At 38.9% G+C, this 23401-nt stretch overlaps 1 protein-coding gene across 1 annotated transcript; it reads left to right on the plus strand.

Annotated features, from left to right (window-relative positions):
- Window positions 1–234: 234 nt before the first annotated feature.
- Window positions 235–13770, plus strand: TMEM192 (transmembrane protein 192; the record flags this gene model as incomplete). Its single annotated transcript, XM_010282691.1, has 5 exons — window positions 235–381; window positions 4459–4723; window positions 6743–6877; window positions 11246–11348; window positions 13453–13770. Coding segments are annotated over 5 exons (774 nt in total), but the record flags the coding sequence as incomplete, so codon positions are not given.
- Between the last annotated feature and the right edge of the window lie 9631 nt (window positions 13771–23401).

Below are 23401 nucleotides of genomic sequence, written 5' to 3' on the forward strand. Positions count from 1 at the left end.
CTGAAGACTCAGTGCGATGCTGGGAGGTAGATTAGTATTGGATTCCTCAGGAACTGAGTTCACACACAAAGATGTGATGAGAGTTGACCTAGAATTTTAAGAGCTTATCTCAAGATACTAACCTAGGTTTCCGCCTTGTCCAAGCTTGATTTGCTAACAGGAAATTGCTAAAACTTTGTATTTTACTTTTGGAGCTTACCTGTTTTTACTTCTTGCTCTTCCCTTCTGTTCCAGGGTTCCTTGGAAATAACACAGAGTTTGGAAGATGATCCTCTACTGGATGCACCACTTATTTCATCTCATACATTGCATTCTCAACTGAGGCCAAGATTTCATGCTATCCCAGCAGTTCTCCTTGCCAATTTTCTGTTGCTAATACATGTAAGTTTAAGAAGCATGATTTACTTATGAAAATTTGCTCTCTCTATTCTGAATTCTTACAGGTCACGTAGCCAGAATTCTCCGGAGACCTCCATGCACTGTTCTTCCAAACCAGTGAAGTCTTGATCACCAGTGAACTTTGATAATGTACATACTACATGATACTTGCTGTGTTCTTGTTCTGATAGTTTGTTGGTGTTAACATACTATGACACATCTTGTTAGGAAGAAAAGCTTTTTAAGAAGTGGTTCTTCTATGCTGTTGGAAATGTACTTTCAAAATATTGCTGCTCTGGAAGTGCTTAGACTGGTTATAGAGGGCTAAGATAATTTTGATGCTATATCTTCTGGAGGCTGAACTTAATTTCACAGGGAAGACGTAAGGTATTTCTTACGGTAACTAAACAAGTAAAGTTGGATTTGCTCCAGGGACTTCACATTGTAATGGATGGAGAGATAAAGGAATCCAAATGTTACTTCCTGTTCTGACTTCTGGGGGTTAAGGGTGAAAAGCAGGACAAAGGACAGATCTTGTATGTAACAGTATGAAGGCCTTTTTCAGGCTGGTAGACAGAAGTAGATTCCTGCCTAGTAGTGAGTTTATCCTTGCTAAGATGGAGAGACTGATTGTTTCTTGTGAGCATGTGGAAACCAAATATGAAGAAGGAAGAGTGAAGAGCTTTGATCTGAAGATCTAACTGAAATGGTACTTGGATGGTGTTTAGGGTACATGGTTTAGTGATGGACTTGGTAGTGTTAGGTAAATGGTTGGACTTGGTGATCTTAAGGGTCTATTCCAACCTAAAAGTTTCTGTGATTCTATAATGCCACAAACACTGACCTAAAAATAGTATGTGTATAAAGCCAGAGAGTGCATGAGACATGTATGTATGTGTTGCTAGCTATTTTAGAGCCTTATTTGATCTCTTAAGAAAAAATGCTGTGGCCAGTGTTCTGTAAAATACACTCTTGCGCATACCAGCCTCTAAAGTCTCTCTTTGGGCAGCTGCATAAAGCTGTTATATGCCCTAGCAGGTTAATTTTAGAAGTAAATGTTTTGTGGGCCTATTAGTAATCAAGAAATGTCCCTCTCTGTCAAGGGGACTTAAAGACTTCTGCTGAATAAACTACCAAAATTTCCAATCATATCCAGTCTTACTCCATTCCACTACCAAAACAACACTGGTGTCACCCCATTTGGATGGTACTTGAAGTCAGCGTTACAAAGGTAGACACTGCTATTGGTGGTAGAGCAGTAAATGTTTTTCCACCTAGCCTTGAGGCCTTACTATCTACTATCATAATTGAGACAGCCAAATGTCAGTCACCCAAATCCAAGGGAACTGCTGTCTTTTGTCCCCATCATTTCCCTTCTGCAAATGGGGAGGTGAAGAGAGAGAAAACTGCTGAGACTTCTGTCAACACACACTTTTCCAGGTAAAGTCTTGCTGCTATTGCTGAACCTGCTGCAGTGGCTGGTTGGTCCTTGGAGCAAAATGGAGAAGTAACCTTTACTGTTGGTGAGATACAGCATTATAATTGCCACATGAAATGGTGCTGTGTCTCTTGCTGAAAAGATGGACGGGGAAAACAAGCTTATTGGATTTCCTTACCCTCTACTTCTGCAATTGTGCACAAACCTTGTGGAACATGGAGACACCAGGTTAGCTTCTGATGCACAGCCTGCCAAAGGGGCAAGTATCCTGGAAAAATTAAGCCATCATAGTATCTCACAGTGGTATAGTTGTAATGCATCTCTAAAGCAATTTGTGTGTAACTGGGAGTATTTCTCCACCGTCCTGTGCCAAGAAATGGTGTTAGGCAGCAAATAGCTGCTCCAGTGCAGCTGTCTAGTTACATACAATTCTAGAGTGTGTGGGTAGGATATGCTGGAGTGTGGTGGGGCTGGGTTTTTAAGTGTCTTTCCTTTTGCCAAGCCTTGCTTTTCTGCAGGTTTCTGACTCTTACCAGGAGACTCTGGAGAGCAGTGTAAAGTGTACAGGCTAGAAATAATTTCTTTATATTAACCCTGTCTTTTCTTAACCCCTTCTGTGTATGCCCATACACAAAACTGAACTTAAATACTACTCCAAGAATAACTTTTTGTATAGAAAAATTCCCTGTACTGAGGTGAAGCACCTGTTGTTGGACTATCCTAAAATGTAAGCGAAACATCTGTATTAAATACCACCCTTAATGCCAGCTACCTGTTTCTGCTTGTATACACTGCTGTAGTAGATTAGTAGAGCTGTAATGCTAGGCCATTCATAATGTAGCCATTTTTCTGTACTGAAACATATTCGTAACACCTGGAGGGAGTAGAACTAGATGTGTTACTGTTTTAAAATGGTGAGACAAACAGTAAATGGACCAAATAAAATATGGGTTAGCTGGATTATTCTTAGCTTTGTAAGAAAAGGAGGTGGTAAAATAATTAAACAAATGTGTTGTTGATAACCCTCCCTCTTATTTCACCACTTAATCTAGCTACTTAACCCACCTCAAGATAATTTGGCTTTTAATTTGCCTTGAAGTAATGTTCTTATGGATAGTATAGAACACACTCTTCCCCCCGTTCTACCTTGTCAGTTCTATATAATGTCTCATAGGTATTCATGATTGTGTTAAAAGTTATTCCCCCTTCTTCCTCCCTCCAATTACCTAACTTTATTCACAGCCAGAGCAAGCTAAGGGAAGTTCATATCAAGAGTAATTAAGTGTTTTTGAAAGGTTAATTTCTGTGAAGAAAGTTACATGAGAAATAACAAAAATATGAAAAATAAGTTCAAGGGAGTGGCAAGGGGGTGGTGGGCTCTCGGATATCCATAAAGTATGGAAACAAAGGTAGCAAATGAAAATCATATGCTTTCCCCCATCTTCAGTTCTCATGTGTTTCTATCAGTTACGAGATGCAGAACGCTGGACACTTTTTTTTTTTAAGCTAAGTATATTAGAGGTATTAGACTTTTGCAGACTTGAGGTGAATTTTTTTTGTTGTATATAGATGTTTTCAATTCCGTATTGGTGGGAGTTGTTTCTGTTTTCAGTTCTGTTTTGAAATATTTCGATTCTGTAGAACAAACCAGGAGGAGAAAGTACCATATTTTCTTGTTCACTGAATGAAAATAGTACAAAGAGTATTTTTCTATGACAAAAACATTCTATAAAGATTTAAAAAAAAACCCTTGTATACCTATACCCCAGATAATCTGCACCCAAGACTCTGCCTTCTAGTTGGCCAAAAGATTGTTGATGCTCACTGCTGATGATGAAAATTTCAAGAAAAGTGTAAAAGTCAGGAAGAGTTATGGCATAATGGCACTTGTCTGAAAGGACAAGTATATATACAATCTGACTGATTATAGTCTGGTCATTCTGACATAAGTTCTGAGCAAAATGGAAAAATCTGGTAGCAAATATACTAAAGAATGACTACCAACTGGCAAAGATGCCTACTCAGTGTTAAATCATTCTCAGTTACTATGATGATGTTCCACTTTTTTCTAATGTCATAACCTGGAGATTATTTTTAATGTATGTAGTAAAAGGTTGATTTTTCACTTATGAAATGTCAGTTTAAAGAAAATGTAGACTGTACCAGTAAGATAGGAGGCTGTCCTGCAGAGCAGTAGCAAGTGTAATTGAATGAGTCTAGAAAGATGTACTTTATTATAATTTTTTTTTCTGAAGGAATATATATCAAGTTCCCCTTAAAGTAAAAAGACATAGTGAAGATGGTCCAGAAATAAGACAAATTGACTACAAAGGGGAGACTTGGGGAGCAGTAAAATTGATTCAGAGGAAATTCTGGGAAAAGTGGTGTTTCTCAGGTCTGTTCAGCTGGAGACTTGTTGCCCTCCTGGAAGACAATCTTCCTACTTAGCAATTTCAGTCATCAGTATGTTCCCAGAATGACATGCAGTGGTTGTGGTCAGTGTCTGATGTTTTATATATATTATCTCAAGTCTAATAAAATCAATTCATAAAATAATGCATAATGAATAAATTACATAAGCCTGTCTCTTTCTAATTAAAAATTGACTTTAAGAATTTTTCCTCTCTTCCTTTCTCTTCCAGGTTGCTTTTGTTGTTCTAGCATTTTTAGCAGCTATGTTTTGTTCTTACCCCAATCCCAATCAGGATAAGTGCCCTGGAAACTATACTCACCCACTTAAAGTGCAGACTGTCATAATCATTGCAAAAGTAATTCTGTGGATTCTGCATGTTTTTTTTGAACGATACATCCAGCACCACCACAGTAAAGTCAGAAGCAGAGGTTACTTCTCAATATACCGATCAACAAGACATCTAAAAAGGCTTCCACTGCTGATTCACTCAACAGGTGAAATGAACTTGTTTTTCTGTTTTTTTCGTCTAAAGCTTTAAACTGTGACACAATAAAAGACTGAACAGTTTATATATAAATGTATATTATAGCTTATGAACTTTTAAAAACCTGCCTATGAGCATTTATAAATGCTATTTATTTTAGTCAGATGGACCTCCTGACTGACCTTTCTAGCCTGCCAGATGCATGTTGTAAAGAACTCCTTTGTAGCGGAAAAAATGCCCACAAGTGTGAAGTCGAGTAAAACATCAGGTCATTCGTATCTAGTCTTCAGCCATAAAACATTTAGCCAGCAAGGTTTGTGTTTGACTGCTAGTGATTTCAATTTGCATCTTCATTTGTCTAGTTAGGTATGTGGTAAGACTGCTGGTCCTTTCAAGAAGTGTGCTACTCTTTGCTTTTCAAGCACAGCAATTCAAGTAGAAACTTGAATTGCCTGTTGCTCAACAGCTGTCTGAAATCAGTAAAATAAGTGATTTTATAATCTCCAGAGGGGCTATGTGTAACATTCAGCTCTACTTCTGACTGCCTCTTTCTACTGTCTATTGACAAAGGGTGGTGTAGGAGTGGTTTAACTACATATATTCCAAGTTATATCACTGGCCAGTGAAGATGAAAGAAGTGTTGGTGTAGCTTTTCAAACAAACTACAACAAATCTAAAATCCATGTAACTTGAGGGTTTTTTCCACACAGAAATAGCAGGGGAAAAGGGAATAGTGTGGCTTTTACAGTATTATAATCCCAATAACTGGAGTAAAAGTGTTTTCACCAGAACTGGTAAGTTAGATGGTCCTGCTTTATATAAAACCCTAGCTTGCTTTCTACCCAGTCACTTAAAAGAGCTAGTCATCTTGATGAATGTGCAAAACTTCAGGCTCTGGCCGCTAGGTAGAGCTCTGAAGATGAAGATGTGTTTGGAGCATAGTGACAAAATCGGGCTACAGCAGGCTTAAGGATGTTTAAAAAGATGACTACTTCTGCCTATTGCAATGTAATCCGGAATACTTAGCCCTATCTTCAGTCTTAGATGAAGCCCACTTCTCCTTTGCCAGACAAACTGGGCATGTGTAAACGTTCAGGTGCCATCAGTTGTGTGCTGTGGACTCTTGATGTAAATAATCCGTAGTTTAGAAGATGGCGAGCTCCATCGCTGCAAACTCCCTGCCAGGCTAATTGCTGATGATACCACTTTCGTCCCGATGGTTCAGTTGCCTAATGCAGTATGAAAGGTAACTGTGCAGTCCCCTAGCTACATTAATGGTCTTATACACTTAGTGCTTTATCCAGACACTGGTTATAGCACTTCTACAGGAAAGAAAAGAACATCTCACACTTTGTATCGGAGGAGAATTGGGTCTGTAAAGAATTAAGAATGCTTGTTAGGTCTATAATTCAACACTTACTCTCCTTAACTAATTGTCCTAATTTTAGTTAAACTTTCAGTAACTTGCAAGTATTAAAATAATAGCCAGGCAACTGGAAGCCTATGCAAGTATCTCCCTGTGAAAGGAAGGTGTTTCTTTTTTTTCCCCCCTCTGTTAGCTTCATTTAAATACACTCAAATCCACTACTTGAAGGAAAACGCCCCCTCACTTTGAATTGACTGATGTGACCTCTTAGGAATTGAAAGAAATTGATAGCCTCCAAGCAGTTTTGGGGATGGATAGCAGCAATGAGGCTAGAAGCTCTTTAGGCCCACACATGTATATGAGGTATTTCTAGTGCATTTCTTCCATGCTTTTTTTTTTACGTCGGAAAAAATCTGTAAGAAAACTCAAAATTCTCTACTGTTACAGTAAAATGCTGAAATGAAACCTCATTTTGCTGCCAGCAGTTGTGGACTTTCATCACCTGTGTTAAGGAAAATAGCCAGAGGCAAGTACAGTAAGAAATGGAAGAGCATTATTGAAATGTTGCAACCTACTGCAGATACTGGGGATGAGAGAGTACTAAGTTATGTTCAACAGCTGATGAAATCGTTACACCTGTAAAATATAATATTTGTTTCCTAGGTAACGCAGCCCTGCTTTTGATTCTGTCAATGCAGCATTCCTTTCCTGATCGCAGTAAAGTGTACCTGTATCTTATCCTGGGAGTCCTGGGCCTGGAGCTGATTAGCTCCCTGACATGCCTAGTGATTTACACAGGTGAGAGAGGAAACTTTTGCCGCCTTGAGTGAGACTTGTTATAGCTGCTACTCAGCTGTTTTGTTTGCTCTCATAGTAGCTGCCTTGGTGTAGCCCAAAACATTTAACTGCAACTATAAATCCAGAATTATTCTCTCCTTGTAGAAGGAGGCCTAAGGCAATTCCAAAACAAATGGGAAGGTTGTCAGGCTTAATTTGGTCTCCAAGTGCTGCTAAATGAAAGCTCCATGTTACCTCAATGCTGTTGATCCAGTGAAGTGGTGATAGATGCATAATTGTTGCAAAAGTGTCCTGTGAGCAGTCTCGTCTGTTTAGAAGTGTGTTCTCAAATGTGTGCACCACAAGCTTTGAAGGAGTAAGAGCTAGCTGCCTTTATCAGAACTTTTCTGGGATTTATATGTGGGACTTGCATAGTTGATAGTGTGATGTGCCTTACTCTCCAGACCCTTCTTCTTTCCCTGGTTCCACTCCAAAAGCTTCAGTACCTCTTTGTCATCAAAATGGAAGACTTCCTCTAATGAATGTTTAAAAAAAAAACCTGGCTTTTGGATTCTGTGCTAATACTAAAGTAAGATACTGCATCATGTAACTGTGAGGCATTGTTTTGTACTGTCACTGTTGGCTTGTAAAGCTTTCTGCTTTTTGGTGTAATTTATCAAGACTTGATAAACCTCTTTGCATTAAACTATTGCAGGAGTATCTAAAATGTTGATTAATAAATGTTTCAACCAAAGAGTTTTTAAAGATTGAGAAAACTATTTGGGTTTATGGTTTGCATTGACTCAAATGAAAATAACTGCATTTTAAAAAAAAACTCAACACTGCAAAGGTACAAGACACTAAAAAATGCAATTATTTTTGTTGTCTAAAGAAAACTAGAGATGTTTGCTGTGAAGTCCATGTCTGTTTAAATGACATGCAGTTCCTGCTTTAAGTAGTTTATACTCCTGCTTCTGAAATGCTGCTTTCTGATTATTTACAGCTACAAGCAAGGACGTGACACCTTAGCTAAGTAGCCTCAGTAGCACTGGTTTCTCAAGGAGGAAAGAAAAAAACCAAACCAAAAAACCACCCCCCCCCCCATAACCACAACAAAAAACCCCCAAAACTTATAGTTTGCTCCTGACTTCTAATCAAACTGGAAGAAGGATGGTAGAAATGCCTCCTTCCGGACTGCATGAAGCTTAAAACTTAAAGTAAAAGCCATTTCTGTGGTGGTCAGTATTTGTGTTAATCTCGCTTCTTTTGTGATTTCATAATTAGTAATTATTCTAGGATGCCTTTTCTTTTGGAGAAGAGAACTTTGGTATGTTCCTAGACACACAGAAATACTGCCAAGTAACTTGGTCATCTAGGAAATAAAAATCTATTCTTGAATGTCCTGCAACAACATTGAAATCGAAATGCACCAAGAAATAAGGTCCCAGCTCTAAACTGCTCATCCTAGAACTGTGCAGCAGGCTGAATGCTGTAGGCTCCTCAGGCTTTCCTCTGAATGGACCAGCATGGCTCAAGTAGACTAACTGTCCTCTAGAGGAATAAAGGCAATGATGAGGGAACCCAAACATGGCAGTCTTAAAGAACTATTCCAAGAATGCTGGATATCATCCTTTCTTTGCATATGCATACTTACTTTCCTGGGAAACTCGGGAAGTAAGAGATAATAGAACGTCAGGAATTCCATTGAAACGTTATTTCTTACCCTGAGGCCTCTTAATGCTTAGAGCTACATTGTGTGTCTCTTACTCTGGCAGAAAAGAGTAAGCAACTGCAAGAAAGTTTACTTTCATAGTAGTAAGGTCTGAGCCTGGACTTCCATAAGAGCATTCAAACTACTTTTTTGCTTGTTTGTTGCCAAAAGGGCCTTCTCTCCTAGCTTATAGTTGTGCCAGTTCTGGTGCCCACCAAATCCATTAACCAAATTATACTGGGAAGTTGTGGGGTGCAATGTTTTGCTTTCCAGCTGAAGGAGGCTTGGAGAAGGGTCTAGGGAGTCCTAAATCCAAGGTGAAGGAGGGACAGACATGCGTTCCTAGGAAGGAGTACGGCAGCCTTTTTTGGCAATGGTTACTTTATTTCCTCAGCATCCCCAAAACAGCAGTCTAAGCTTCATTCTCTAAAGCTTGGTGTGCAAAACCAGGGGTTAATTTTTATGTAACTTAACACTTGGCTCAAGATGGGGAAGACTTCCAATCACCCTAGGTTGCCTTTCCAATGGGTAGTGTAACTTGTTTGCTTGTTTTCCATCCCAATGCATGTCGAGGTAAGCACAAAGACTGCCTGAATGTCTGTCTTGTGTGTGTAATGGGGTTTTTATTTTTTTAACACTTTAAGCATTAAACTAAAGCTCTACTGAACCAAAACAAATGTATTTGGCCAGTTTTGAAAATAACTTGAGAATCTGTAGTAATAGCGACACTTAGATAACTTTTTTCTTTCAAACAGAGCAGACTATGACTGGGAACATGAAGTTTCTTTAGTGTTATAATGTTAAGGACAGTCCTCTGCTCAGGGTTAGAGTGCCCCTCTCCGAGGCAAGCACTTAGCAGATACCACTTACTGTTAAGATAGTATCAGCTAATGTAGCTGAGCAGCAATGGTGAGATTAAGGTCACTTTACACTAGCAACGCATGATCAACCCTTTTCTTGTGTTAGTATCTTAGTCCTAAATTTTAGAGGGAAGGTAGCACCAATTTATACGTTGTTTCTCCACTGTGGAATAATTATTTCTTAACTACTAGTGTGAGATACAAATGTTTATCTGTAGAAGGTTCTGACTTATTTTCATTTATATATTTCTGCCTTACAAATGAAAGTCAATACCATGGAATACCTGATTGTAGTTCTAGATATTTCTTTTTGCTTGTTGGAGCTATTTTATGAATTGTATAATGTCCACAATATCCTGTGGAGTACTACTGCATTCCTTAAAAATCTCTATTCAGCAGTGTATGTATATATAGCTATAGGATACAGAGGCAGGGATTTTGAAATCTGCAGAGAATTGCTGTGATTGCCTATAACAGATTTGATAGACATAAATCGTTCAAGTGAGGTAAGTGTGCATGGAATGAAGCACGATACAGACAGCTCTAAATGTCAGCTTACTTTTATAGGTTTGTTATTGATAGGATAGGGAGTCAAGCTTTAAAAAGTTTACTAAGTATATGTATTTAATGACTTTCCTACATACTTCTACTAATATCACTTGAATTAAAGACTAACATTCCCACAGACAACGCATGTTGGGAATTCCACGTCCATTCCTTCATGCCTTTATTTGTAGAAGAATACCATCATAGAAATAACTAACCTTTGAGCCTAACTTGTAGTTAACCTCTGGAGGGTCTTAGCATTGTGTAACCAGGGTGGCCTATAATAAACCCCATCATATTATTAACTTGTAAGGACTTTCTCTGCTGCAGTAGCGTGGATTTCTCACAGAGCCAGACTGTAATGTTTTTAGTGGCATTAGATGTATTGCTTCACAAGCAGAGTCCTAACTGCAGAGTCCAGAAGCATACTGCAGATCTCTTGTACATTCCCTTATTCAGGATCTGACATTGAATGGCTTCAAGAATTTTCAGCTTCCTTCTGGAAATAATGCAGAGAGCACCTACAACTTCTCCATCCCCCACCCTTCCTCACTCCATATCTTTTAAATTTAATCTTAAACTTCATTCACAGGTTCCCAGGAATGACTTCTGGTTTTGATAGCCAACAATGCAAGGCGCACAATGTGAAGCTGATCACAGAGCCACTTTGGTTTGAATACTTAATGGCTTTCTGTAGCAAGCCTGCCCTAGTTTTATTGCTGGCAGACAAGCTGCTGCTTCATTGCAGGTAGCCTAGTTAAAATGGTATTTATCAAAGAGCTTACATTAGAAGTTCTGACCTAGATACTAGTATCAAAACTTCTCACTTTTTTTTTTATGGCATGTTGCTTAATTTATGGCCTGAATTTGGAGACTGAATTGAGATTCAGTACCCCCTCAAAGGCGACTAAGATTTCACCCTCTCTTAGGTGACAGACTAAACTTTGCAGATGTTAAGCAGTATGTTCAAGCTTCTCCGTTCAGGTCTTTACTGTGGCCTTTTAAGCAGTAGGGCTGGAAAAAAACACCACCAACCCTGCCCCCCACCCCCAAAACCTACCAGTAACTTATAATCAAAGCCATTCCAGAAATTCGCAGAGAGATTCTGTTTTTTCTGTCCTCCTCACTCCCCAGATTCCCTTATCTTTCCATTTCCTATCCTAAGGCAATCTTATAATAATCCACTACAGATTTTTTTGTTTTTACCTTGGAGTCTGGTGTTAATGCTTTTTTTTGGTTGTTTCCCAACTGATTTATAAAACTTTGTTGCAGTGAAAATAAGCAACTTCAATCGTGCTAAGCCAAGACCTGACATAATTGAAGAAGAAAAGATGTATGCCTATCCTAGTCACATTACCTCAGAAATTGGATTCAGGTAAGATTTTCTGTATTAGTCTTGTGCTGTGTTCAGCCACTGACTAATGTAATTGCATTACTTTCTGTAGACTTACATGTAATCTTAAATCTATCAACCAAGGCAGAGGTAGGAATAATAGTTTTGAAGGAAACCGTACACTTAAGGCTGCTATTTTACATGCACAGATGAGAAGTAGCAGAGTCGTGTACTTTCTACATAGTTACGGCAACTTGTTATGATACAGAAATCCTCAAACATGAGGACGGAAATGATTTGACCATTTATGGCTGGTTGCATAAATTTTAACGTGCTATAAATAACTGTGCTTAATCTGTATCAGTTGACTTTATATGGGAGTTCAAGGAGAAATACTGGTGTCTCACACTGTTACTTAAAGTATACCTACAGAAGCCTAGCTTCTTCAACCAATTTCAGGCAAGGAAATATATTGTGGGCAGTTGATAGATGAAGAAGAAACCAATCATCAAAACTAGCCTGTATTTCCATATAAGGATTTATTTAGAAATTTTCTAATACAGTATGACTTGTTTTTGTATGTGTCCCTTCGTGAAAAGCTGAAGTGCAAAGATGACTAATACTTCGGCACTTTCCCCTGGTGTCACAAATGCAGCATGCATGTGCTTTTATGGAACTTGGAAGTAGATGTCCAGGATGCAGGAAGGATTTAGAGTTGCCTTGAATTTTGATACAATGTCTGACTTCCATCTTGATGTAAAACACCATGGTGAATGCATGGTGTACTTCACTCCTTTCTCATTCAGCTTCTCCCCTGAGAAATTCTTAAATGCCCAGAGAATGAGTCTGCAACAATGACCAGCTGAGGAAAAGACTCTGATTATTTTTGATTAAAGAGTGCAAACTTCCTGTGAGAACTGATTGCAAAACAGTTATTTTAATTCATCTCTATACAACTCTGACTCTCTTTCCCGTGAGAGTTATAGTCTATTGAAAAGTGAATCCTGTCAGCCCTTCAATTGACCCTGGTTATAAGAATGGTTTTTTGACTATTACGAGCTCTACAACCTAAGCTACTGATCAGGACCTCTGCTGGTGCTTTAAGTTGGTCGTGCAGATTACTGGTTAAGGTTGCAAGCTTTCTGTCTACAAAACCTGTTTATTTTTTCCTGCTTAACTACAGTAGGATTTTAATTGGACCTAAGCTTTTTTCCACTCTAGCTATCCTCCTCAGCACTTAAGAACTATGAAAAGGGTAATGTTCCTCCACAAAATGCTCCAAGGCTGAGGAACAACTTTCTAAGCTCCACGATGCTCACATGTATACCAAGAAGGCAGATTCCCAAGTCAGCTAGGAAGAAATAATGTGGAAGGGAAGACTGGGGTATGCTCAGGCATTGGTACTTGTTCTTGCTGTACTCTTAAAAGTTTCTAATTATAGATTTGACAAAACTCGGTACTTCTATAGATTATTTTTTTTCCTTAATTAACTTTGCTTTACTTAATGTTGCAATTTTACTATCCTAGCTAAAATTAAGGATGTCTGAAAGCTGGAGTTATTTGAAGTGGGAGCTTAGCTGTACATGAGGTAGATGTGAAATAGCAAAACTGTTTGCTGATGCTGTTAAGGTATTGTGACAGATAATATCACTATATGTAGTAGTACCTCGTGTGCTACTGCAGGTTAATCAAGAAATTTCTGTCTTAAACAGCTTATGATCCCCACAGCTGAATAAAAATACTACGCCTGCTTAAAATAAGCTTTCTAATGTATTTGGAAAAGGGGCCACCTATTTCATAGTACAATTCTAGCATGTTGTCTGGCTTACTAACTTTAAGTTTGTTAGATGGTAAGAACCTTCATACTACCACAACTTTCTGTAACTGTCTAGCAGGAAATATGTAACTTGGTTATATATACATGGCATTAAGTTTAACCAAACTTTTTTTCTCTTCCTGCCTTCTCATGCCAAAAGGAGGTTAAACATAAAGGTGTTTGCCTCCTTCCTCAAAAGTTAGTTGATGTCAACAAAAGTAAAACTGAAGGAAACAACTTGTTTAAATACTTGTTAATTAGCTCTGACACGTCATATGTTAGAAAGCTGCTGTCACTTACTGAAACCTATATTCACTTTTTTATTTCAAGGGAAAATTCAAGTTTAGAAGAGATAGTTGAGAAACAAGGAGATGTAATAGAATATCTTCAGCGGCACAATGCACTGCTCAGCAAGAGACTGTTGGCACTAACATCTCAGCAAATTAAAACTTAACAGCATTTGGAAAACTGCTGCTGGAGCTCTGGAGGGAACACAAGGTACTGTAATATTCAGACTGATTTATACACATGACCCCTCAGTCATCTTTCACATTTTGAAATAGAAGTTAAGCTGGAAGGATGAGTTCTGCATATGCTGTAAATCTATTACAACTGGACACTCTGGCTCTCTTCAAATCATCAGTTCTGGAGATTCAAGGATTTTTAATGCCTGATAGGTTAAAGTTGGACCTGAGGTAATGGTTTAACTTTGTTCAGTTGTTGCTATTATTTTGTACTGGTGTAACCTTTAAGCTTCAAACTACCAAAGTATTTTATATTTCTAGAATACAATTTTTTTTCTCTAGAAAAATATGACTTTGCAAAGGATATCTCTTCAATTTCTAGTGCTGAAGCTGAGACTAGATATGTTCTGTCACTGAATCCCATTAGTTCTGGTGTTAGAGGTGGTGTACTTCGTAATCCTATACAAAGTAGATACTTGCTTTCTAAATGGGTGTCCTTTTCTCCTTTGCCAAGAAAAGGAATGAAACTGTTGCCTGTGCCAGTGGGGAAATGTGGCATCCAGTTTAGGTTTTAAAAAAAAAAAAAAGAGCAGTGGGTGCCCTAGAATGGCAAATCTCACATATAAGTGTGTGGTACAAACGATGTCGTAAGTAATTTGAACAGTTGTTCAGATTTCTGGCTTTAAAACCTGTAAGAAGGATCTTCAGGGCTGATGACTTTACTAGCTGACACAAACTCCTAGTAATGAAGAAGATTCCTACTCTGCTGACTCAACTAATATAATACAAAAATACTTGAATAAGCTTTTTCATTGACCTAGTAACTAACTTATGTTGAATGGGTTTAATATCCTGTTAAAGATGCCTCCTTGCTCTTACTTTGACTCTTCCAATAATGTCAGCATCTTGATTCAAAAGCTAAAATGGTGTATGCAGGGAGGTGAAAAGCAGCAGAAGACAGAAAGGTCTTGTAGCAGTTGGAGAGACAAGAATTTTTTTGTTCCCTTTCATGGATTTATTGAGAAGGCTGGTAAAAGAACCATTCTGTTCTGGGTACTACTTTGTCTACCAGTGTAAACCAAGAATTATTTTAGAAGCCAGCACCTCTGTGGGGAGACAGGGTTATCACTAATCAAAACTGGGAAGAAGGCTCTCATGAGGAGTGGTTTTGTAGATGAATAGAAGGAAAACAAAAGAAAATTAATCCATCCTACTTTGGTCCTTGGGCACTACTTCAGAAATAACTAAACTGTTTAGTGTGCAACAAACATGGGGGGGTGTCTTGTTTAAAGGAGCACAACAAATATTGGAGGTTTTGCTGCTATCCAACACTAAACTGTTCTCCTTAACTGTTGTTTCTTGAGAATGCAGCCAGGTTTTTATAGTATACGTGTGAGGAATACAAATGTTTTTGTTTTTAGAACTCAGGTTTTGATGTAATTGTGTATATCAATTTATATAATTTCTATGAAAAGCAGTAAAATGTGACTGTGAAGTTCATGCACAATAAATGCAACTAAGGAAAAGTGTGAATTGTCATTTCTAAGCTCGTGTACAGCTGGTGAAGACTGTGACAACAGGCAATCTGTGGAGATTTTCTCTTAGGCTGAAGTTCTCGCAGCACAGTTTTTGGCACTTAAAACTAGCCAAAGACCATTACAGCAAGGATAGCTGTGCACTCATTTTCAAACCTTAAGTTTAGTTTTCTTATCTTTCCTGGATGATGTTTTTCCATCACATTTCAGACTTTCTCTGCTACTCCTGTTTCTCACCAACACAGGAATATGCCGCATAGCGTAGCGGAACAACTTCATTGTATCTTGAGGGCATTGCTCATACCTTCCTCCTCTCCTTCATGACTGCTTAAGGTGAAAGTTGGATTAACCAGCAGTATTGCTTTCCAGCTGCTGTGTTCCATGTACACAAAGTACAGGTTGCCATGTGTGAACATGCACGTTTCCTGCTCTTTGTAATTCATAGCTCTTTGTAAGTACAGAAATGACTAATAGCTTGCAACAACCACCCTCCATTTTCATATTTTTATCATAACCCTGCTGTATCTTGTTTTCTCAGTATCTTTAAGCTTCTGGGGAAAAAAAAGGCTTTTCGTACTTGTACAGGCTCCAGATAGCAGCTAGCTCTCTTTACCACTCATTCTGAACACTTGCTAACCTCCAGCCATGGTGGGGCTACAAAGAATTGTTGAGTAGGAGCTACTAGAGCATGGCAAGGACTGCGCATACTGTGAAGCGTCAGCCCTGAGCCCCTTTGCACCAGGTGGCACAAGAACAGCCTTTGCCCTATTCTCTGCCTGGGCACAAGGCACGCTGTGATGCCATGCGCTCGTTGTGACCGTGCTGTGGGGTGGTGTGACATGGAGTGCTGGGTGTCGTAGGCTGTCTCGGCCTGCTCCTGGCAGCTACCCCAGAGATGGTTCCGCCGGTGCTGCCTGCTGCCATGCAGCCCATCCGGCGACTGAGCTCCTTGGTCCCTGGTGGGTGGCGGCGGAGCTGACTGGGGAGGGACGTGGAGCTGGTGCTTAAAATACAGTGTAAAAGGGGCAAGTGGCTGCTGTCATGTGAGAGAGAGGGAGAGCGCTCAGCTGTGGCCTTGCTGCATCTGATGTGCCTCAGCTCTGAAATTGGAGGCAGAGTCCTTGTTTTTCTGGTTATGCTGTATCTTGCTTATCTTAACCATACCCTCTGCCAGTGTAATGTTGGGTGCTGAGCATTGTGGTTCGTGGCTAAGGCTTTCTGACCAGCTACAGAGCAGCTCTTGGTCCATTGCCAGCAACGTAGCCTGGGTAACTGCCCCTACAGCCCACAGCGTCAGCACCTCATCGCAGGCTGGACCTTCACTGTCCCAGGTAAGATCCATAGCGTGCTGCACACCCAGTAAGCAGTAAAGCCTTAGGGACAAGTTGCATTAAAAGTGTCGCCTTACGAACGCAGTGGTTTGTACGTGCAAAGCAGCACTATGTTAACCACTACCAACACAGCCCTTCTCAGGCATGGTGTGGCAAACCTGCAGATACGTGAACAGATGTGAATCTGAACAGCTGAAGAAATTACTGATGCTCTTTATGTAATTACGGCTGATACAGTGCGTAAATATTTGCAGGTCCGTGGTCTTAACTGGGTAAGATCTAGTGGATTGCAACCGGGGCAGCAAGGAGATAATGAAAAAGAAGGAATGTTTCCTAATATACACGTTGCAGCTGTACATTAAAAACATAAATTATGAATAATGTATTTTGGTTTTTTACTACTATTATTGTTCAGTTTGTACCCAAGTAGCTTTTTGTTTCTGTAGAAAAACAATGTATATGGTTTCCAGGTTTGCGAAAACCAGTATTTCAGCCCACCTAGGAATCATAAAAAAGATGTTCACGCTGTGAGGTTTTTTAATAATTTCTCTCTGAAATGTGCTAAATATTTTGTATGCATTAAAGAAAAGACATTGTGACGGTCTCTTGCAAATGCATATCCTATATAAGGGAAAAACTTGCAGTCGATATTTGTGTTTTCTGTTTCTGAATAGCTTATAGTGGAAATTCTATTATAAACTCTTTGGTATTTTACCTCACAGAGGAAATCACTGATGGCAAAAGATTTTAATGGGATTTTCATGCTTTAACGTTCTACACAAATATGCAGTTAAGCTGGCTCACCCCACTGAAGGTCATTCTTAATCTAAAAAAGAAAGTATCGAGGACCAAAGGCACTTGGATAGACAACAACCTAACCTTGAAGAACTCAAGACATGAGAAGAAGCATCCTCAGCATTGGAATGAGTTGGACTTTTAGGCATTATTGCTAACTAAAGACACAGGTCGTGCTGTTGGAGTGTTTCCCACTTTGCACAAATATTTCGCACCTTGATCACTAGCAAGAAAGATAAAGGCCATCGACAGTAGTGAGAGATCAGTATGCTAATTGTACTTGTCTGATGATAGTCAAACATTTGAAACTTAGTTACCATACTAATGCTTCTCCTGATTGATGCTGATATAAATCTTATGTGACCCTTGGCAAAATCTGACTTTGTGTGTACAGACACAGAGATATTTATAGCATAGGTATGTGGCGTAAGGGAAATATTTCCAGTCTTTATTCTTCTATAATTTCCTTTTTTCCATACTGGAAGGGGAAGAGGTGAATTGTTTATTATCCTTTGGGAACACACTAATCTGCTCTTTCTCACCACAGCCTTACATTTACCTCTAGTTCCTGTTGACCTGCTGTTACATCATTTTGTCACTTGATTCTAAAATAGCCAACGGAATTTAAAAGATGTAATGAAACTTACTTTCAAATAACGTTTTCAGATGTAACTCTACAAGACAAGGAGTTAATTCCAAGTTTCGGAAACTTGCATTTTGGCTTTCAGAGTTTAAGGTCTGAATTTACCGTTGGATTAAGTCTTTCATTAGATTGTATCCGTGCAAATATCAATTCTGATTTTCGATGTGCAGCAATTTGTATAAACGTCCTTTAAACATATACTCATACATGCACAGGGAGTTCAGTCAGTTCAGCAGTTGTAGCACTATGTCCAAATACTTCATGTTTATATATGTAATCACATTGTCATCATGCAAAATGTTTGGGTTTTTTTACCAGAGGAAGCTTATGTTGCACAAGTGAAACGAAAATGGGCAATTTCAATAAAGCCAAAGGCAAGTCCAGCTCAGCTGAAAACAAGGTCCCTTGAAGCCCTGCTCCCACTGAAGTTAAATGTTAATGTAGTATTGCGCTGTTGGTAGCATCACTTGACTCCCTGATTCTACTGAGCAAGATACCTAGCACTTAGAAATTTATAGTATCCAACCTCTAATGGGAGAAGTTACCACACATTTTAGCTTCTGCCACGCTTCAAACTACTTCTGAATTTATTTTTTGTCCTGAAATAAGGAAAGACAGTTTTATTTAATTTGTGACAACATTCAGATTTCATGACCTACCACTGAGATAATTTTAAATCTTGCTTATTCTAGGGACGAAGACAATTGCGCTGTAGCATCACTTGACTCCCTAATTCTACTGAGCAAGATATCTAGCACTTAGAAATTTATAGTATCCAACCTCTAATGGGAGAAGTTACCACACATTTTAGCTTCTGCCACGCTTCAAACTACTTCTGAATTTATTTTTTGTCCTGAAATAGGAAAGACAGTTTTATTTAATTTGTGACAACATTCAGATTTCATGACCTACCACTGAGATAATTTTAAATCTTGCTTATTCTAGGGACGAAGACAATGCATAGTCTGGGTTCTGCTGTAATCCTATGAAGGTATCACTTTGTCATGTTAAAGCATGCTGTGATTACACCAACCAGTAGTTTTAAACTAAGTTCTTTCTATATGATTTTTATCAGAAATTTGTATTTTTAAAAAGAAAATGTGACAAAAATGTTTGCATGAATAACTACTATTTATTTGTGTCAGAAATCGAGTAAGAAAAAGCTTTACACTGATCCCATGGGAATCCACAGGGAAACAAGACAAATCCTGCATTTTCTTCAGGTTCATTGCCTTTGACAGCTGAAGGATATAAATGTTGAAAAGTGTACAAAGTTTATTTAAAATGAGACATTGTTATTTGAAGGCCATACTATCTTTTTACAAAATATACAATCAACCAGCTAGTTTATAGACATATCTAACAAAGATCAGAATCAATGCCTTTTTTAAAGAAGATTTTGTGTTACTGGCATGTCTAAAAAGAACAGACATTTACAGTAATTTTGTAAACTGACAATGGGCTTCCTAGGACACTTTGGTACTTGTTTTATTTATTTTTTACATCCGTAAGGGAACATGTTTATATAGCGCTCTGATAGATACATTATGTTTTTCTTGCAATTTTACCAAAGTTAATTGAATAATTAGTTATATAAAATATCCAGTGCCACACTAAATACATATACTCATTTATAAGACATACTCATTTATAAGACATAACTGTTAAATAGTTATACTTTTCCATACTGTATGCCTGTACTTTTTAACGGAGATGGCCAGGGATACCTCTGGAAGCTAAGTTAAATAATTAAAAAATAAAATTAGTGGTAGTATGCCCCTAACTTTGGAAAACTGCTTTTTTCAAAACCTGCAGGGCTGTTGTTGGTATAGACAAATTTGGCTGTCTTTTTATGGCACTAGTGATTTTTCCAAAGCTCCAGAATAGCGCGTGATGGTAAATTTTACTTGTTTTCCTGATCGCTGATGTTTTCCTTATTAGAAACTATGTGTTGCAGGACAAAATTCTAATACTGGATTTAAATTGCGACACCACTAACCTTCGCGCATCTTTATGCAATTTACAAAAAATGTTGACATTTCAAGGCTAGTGCAGTAACTTAAAGATCTGGGTATGACTTATTTTCAGGTTTGTTTTAGTTCTGCTAATGAAAGGGCTAACGTGTTTTGCTTTATATGTAGGTTTGTAATTTCTACTGATGTAAAAAGGAGATGCGAAGCATATATTTTTAAAGGCAAAAAGTAAAATAAAAGCTCCATGTATTCTTGACCTCTGGTGCTGAAAAGAACAGCCTGGTTTCTGTTTGAAGTTCTCTTTCATTGTAGCGGCATGTTCCAAATATCCCATTCATTTAAATTACAGGAATAGAGTACTACGCAACACTGGGGTTGACCAAACAAAGGTTTCTTTTCAATGGTCTATTTTTATGCTCTATTTATAATACTGTAGCGGATATTTTAGGAAAACTACTATTAAGCAAATAGTTCTATAGTACTGAATTTTCAAGTATGTTTTAGCTGTATGGTTTGGCAGCCCAGTTTAAGAAAACAAATGATAGGCTTTGCAGTAACAGCTCATTAGACAGGAGGATGGGCTTGACCTTAAGGCCTGACTTGAGAGATCGGAGTTATCAGTTTTGCGTGACCCTTGGCTAATCTCTTATCTCTGTGTGCTTCAATTCCCTACAGAATAAGAGATAATATTCCCTTTGCTTTCTTATATTGTAAACTCTTACTATGCTTACTATACATAAAACCAGTAGGACCGCTAGCGTGGTGCTGACTTTGGTACTATTACAGTAATATATTCTATGTTGTTATTATTAAGGTAATTCCATAAAGATGTAATGTTAGATGTTAAAACATACGTATATATTATTAATATATAAAAGTATAAACAAAAAGTGGACTTCCACAGTTCTGTGCTGAAGTCTGACATTATTTCACCCTAAATACTGCCCGGCACACAGCCTGAATTGAGAAGTCGACAGCATGTCCAGTTTCTCTCAGTCTGAATAGTACAGACCATTAAGAGTCCCTTTGAACAGATCCTTCATAATGCCACTGGAAATCCATCTCAGGTACCTGATGTTTGATTTGGTCTTTAACTTTCACTGGTCGTTATGAGAGCCGAAGAATTTATACGGAATGTTTCAACCAGATGAGTTTTGTGTATATCCTCCCATCACCACCCTCCGTTTCTTGCCCCCACTCCCCCTTCCTAGGGTGTGAGCCAGAGGTCTTTGTTCCAGGTCTTGCAGAATGTGACAGACAGGACTGCTGAAGATGGGACTGCAGTGGCTCTATCAGCTTAGCTGTTGTCGATCTGGACTTCTGAATAACTTCTCCATCAGTTCAATTGTTGCTCCTTTAAAACACTGAAAAGCCCAGTAGGAGAGAAATAGTCATTAATTATAGATTTAGTAAACTGTCTCATACAAAAAAGACTATACTACTTATGAAACACATGGTTGAAATTTGGGATAATATTTCTTAATTTGGAAACTTCAGCTAAAAAGGTTAAGAAAAACCAATCAAAAAGCCAAAAGCAAGAAGGCCTCTAATATTTTTTCCCACTTTTTTTGTCCCATGTTTTGTGTACGTAACCGATGAAAAATCAAGTTCAATCCCCTCATCATTTTAAATGTTGTTGTAAAAAAGAATGCTGCTACATTCATCCCAGTTGCCAACCATCTGTTGAAATTCAGGCTTAAGGGTCCATCCTGTTTGCATCTGCAAATAGCTGTATCCATATGTACAACTCCATTGAGATCAGTAAGATTACTCCCATGAGTCAAGTTACCCAGGCATGTAAATATTTGCTGAATTAGGACTAAAACTGGAAGGGAATGTAAATGTAGGTGGTAAATCCTACTTAAGATAAAGGAGCTGAGCACCCACAGTGATGACTGGAGTTGGTTCAGGTGCCTGTCACCCCTTACTCCCCAGCGAAGTTTTATGGATTTCTGAACAGCCTTATGAAGCAGAATTATCTGTAGCTAAATGTCTAGAAAATATATCATGAATTAATAAGCACACTGTTTTGCTTCATCACTGACTTTCATTACAAGAAATCGTCTCCCCACATAAAAGGAGATAACACTGAAAATAGCTTTTATCTTGATATTCTGTAGGGAAAATAATTCCAGTGTAAGCGCACGTGTATCATGCAGCTACTCCAGTCTCAAGCAAAACGCATTATATACCGTTTCAGAGCACATTAGAGAAAATGTAGATGCTTTCTGCACAACCTCCAGATAATGGATGCTGAACTGGAGGAAGGAGGGTTAAATTTACTTTTCTTAGGAACTGAAGCAAGCCATTCAGAAGTGATTCAAGAAGTCTGTGGACCTAAATTCCACTGTCCCTGTCATTCAGTCTCTGCATGCTAAGCGAATTGATCTGATTGCTTATCTTTTTAGGTTTATACTTAAACTGATGAGGGACTCTCATTTAATCGGTCTCTTATGGAAAAGAACGCAGCCAGTGAGGAGACACAACATTCAGTAGTGAAGCATCCTTCTGCCATGTCCCTCTTTCTGCTGGCAGCTCAGTTCTGCCACTCAGTATGCAGCCTGTCTGAGATTAAACTTCAGATACAGTAGTCTTTTTTTCAGCCTCACCAACTTGCCAGTTTACCATCCCCTATGCACATTCCATGTGTTAACAGGCCTGCACTACAGAGTGGAATGGTACCTTTTTGCATGGCTGTTTTGGGAGTGGTGTAGGCTCTTTTCACCCAGGCAATTTATGCAATGACAAGATTCTCGGTATAGGGTTGTTAAAAGTTTGACTTTAGTCTCCTTTTTCCACTGTTAACAGCTTATTAAATCGAAACGTCTTGGGTCTGGAGTGCAGGTTCTGCCATAATTTATTTATGATGCTGTCACGCCTGTGGCTACAACATTATTTTAATTATATAATGAGTTTAGAAGATGCAAAACTACTGACTGCATGTTTTATTCATCCTTAAATGGCAAGACCGCCTTGGTTTCCTTTTGATGCCTACCCTATTTGCATATGCTACCTGTGTGCTTCTGCAGTCACTTAGTATTTGAATGTATATGACCTCATCAGCTATAAAGCATTAATGTTTTGCACTTGTATAGCCTTTCATCCGAGGAGCTCAAAGTGCTTTGCTGACAATGATGAAGAATTACAGTCCCCTTTGAAGTGGGTACATGCTACTACCTTCATGTCCCTGGCGGGCAGAGCGAGGTGACTTCACTCTGCATCCCACACGAGAGAAGCGTCAGGGCTTGAAGTCCCGGAGCATCCTCTCCCGCTTTGTGCCTCTCTTACACTCGCTACGCTCCTTGCCCCGCAGCTGTGCCGATCGCCTCAAAACGTTTGCAGGGCAGTCGTTCGTCCCATTTAGCAGACCCAGGAGTCTCCCACTCTGCCTCAGCGAAGGCATTTGCGTGGGGAGCTGTGGCCTGGGTGGGGACAACGCGGAGGCAAGCGAGACCCGCGCCCCGGGAGGAGGTCCGAAGCCCTGTTTTCGGAACACCCCACCGGAGACCCGCTGAAATCACGCCTCTGGCTCGGCTCG

Source organism: Phaethon lepturus, unplaced genomic scaffold (assembly GCF_000687285.1).
Source record: "Phaethon lepturus isolate BGI_N335 unplaced genomic scaffold, ASM68728v1 scaffold2022, whole genome shotgun sequence".
Taxonomy (NCBI): domain Eukaryota; kingdom Metazoa; phylum Chordata; class Aves; order Phaethontiformes; family Phaethontidae; genus Phaethon; species Phaethon lepturus.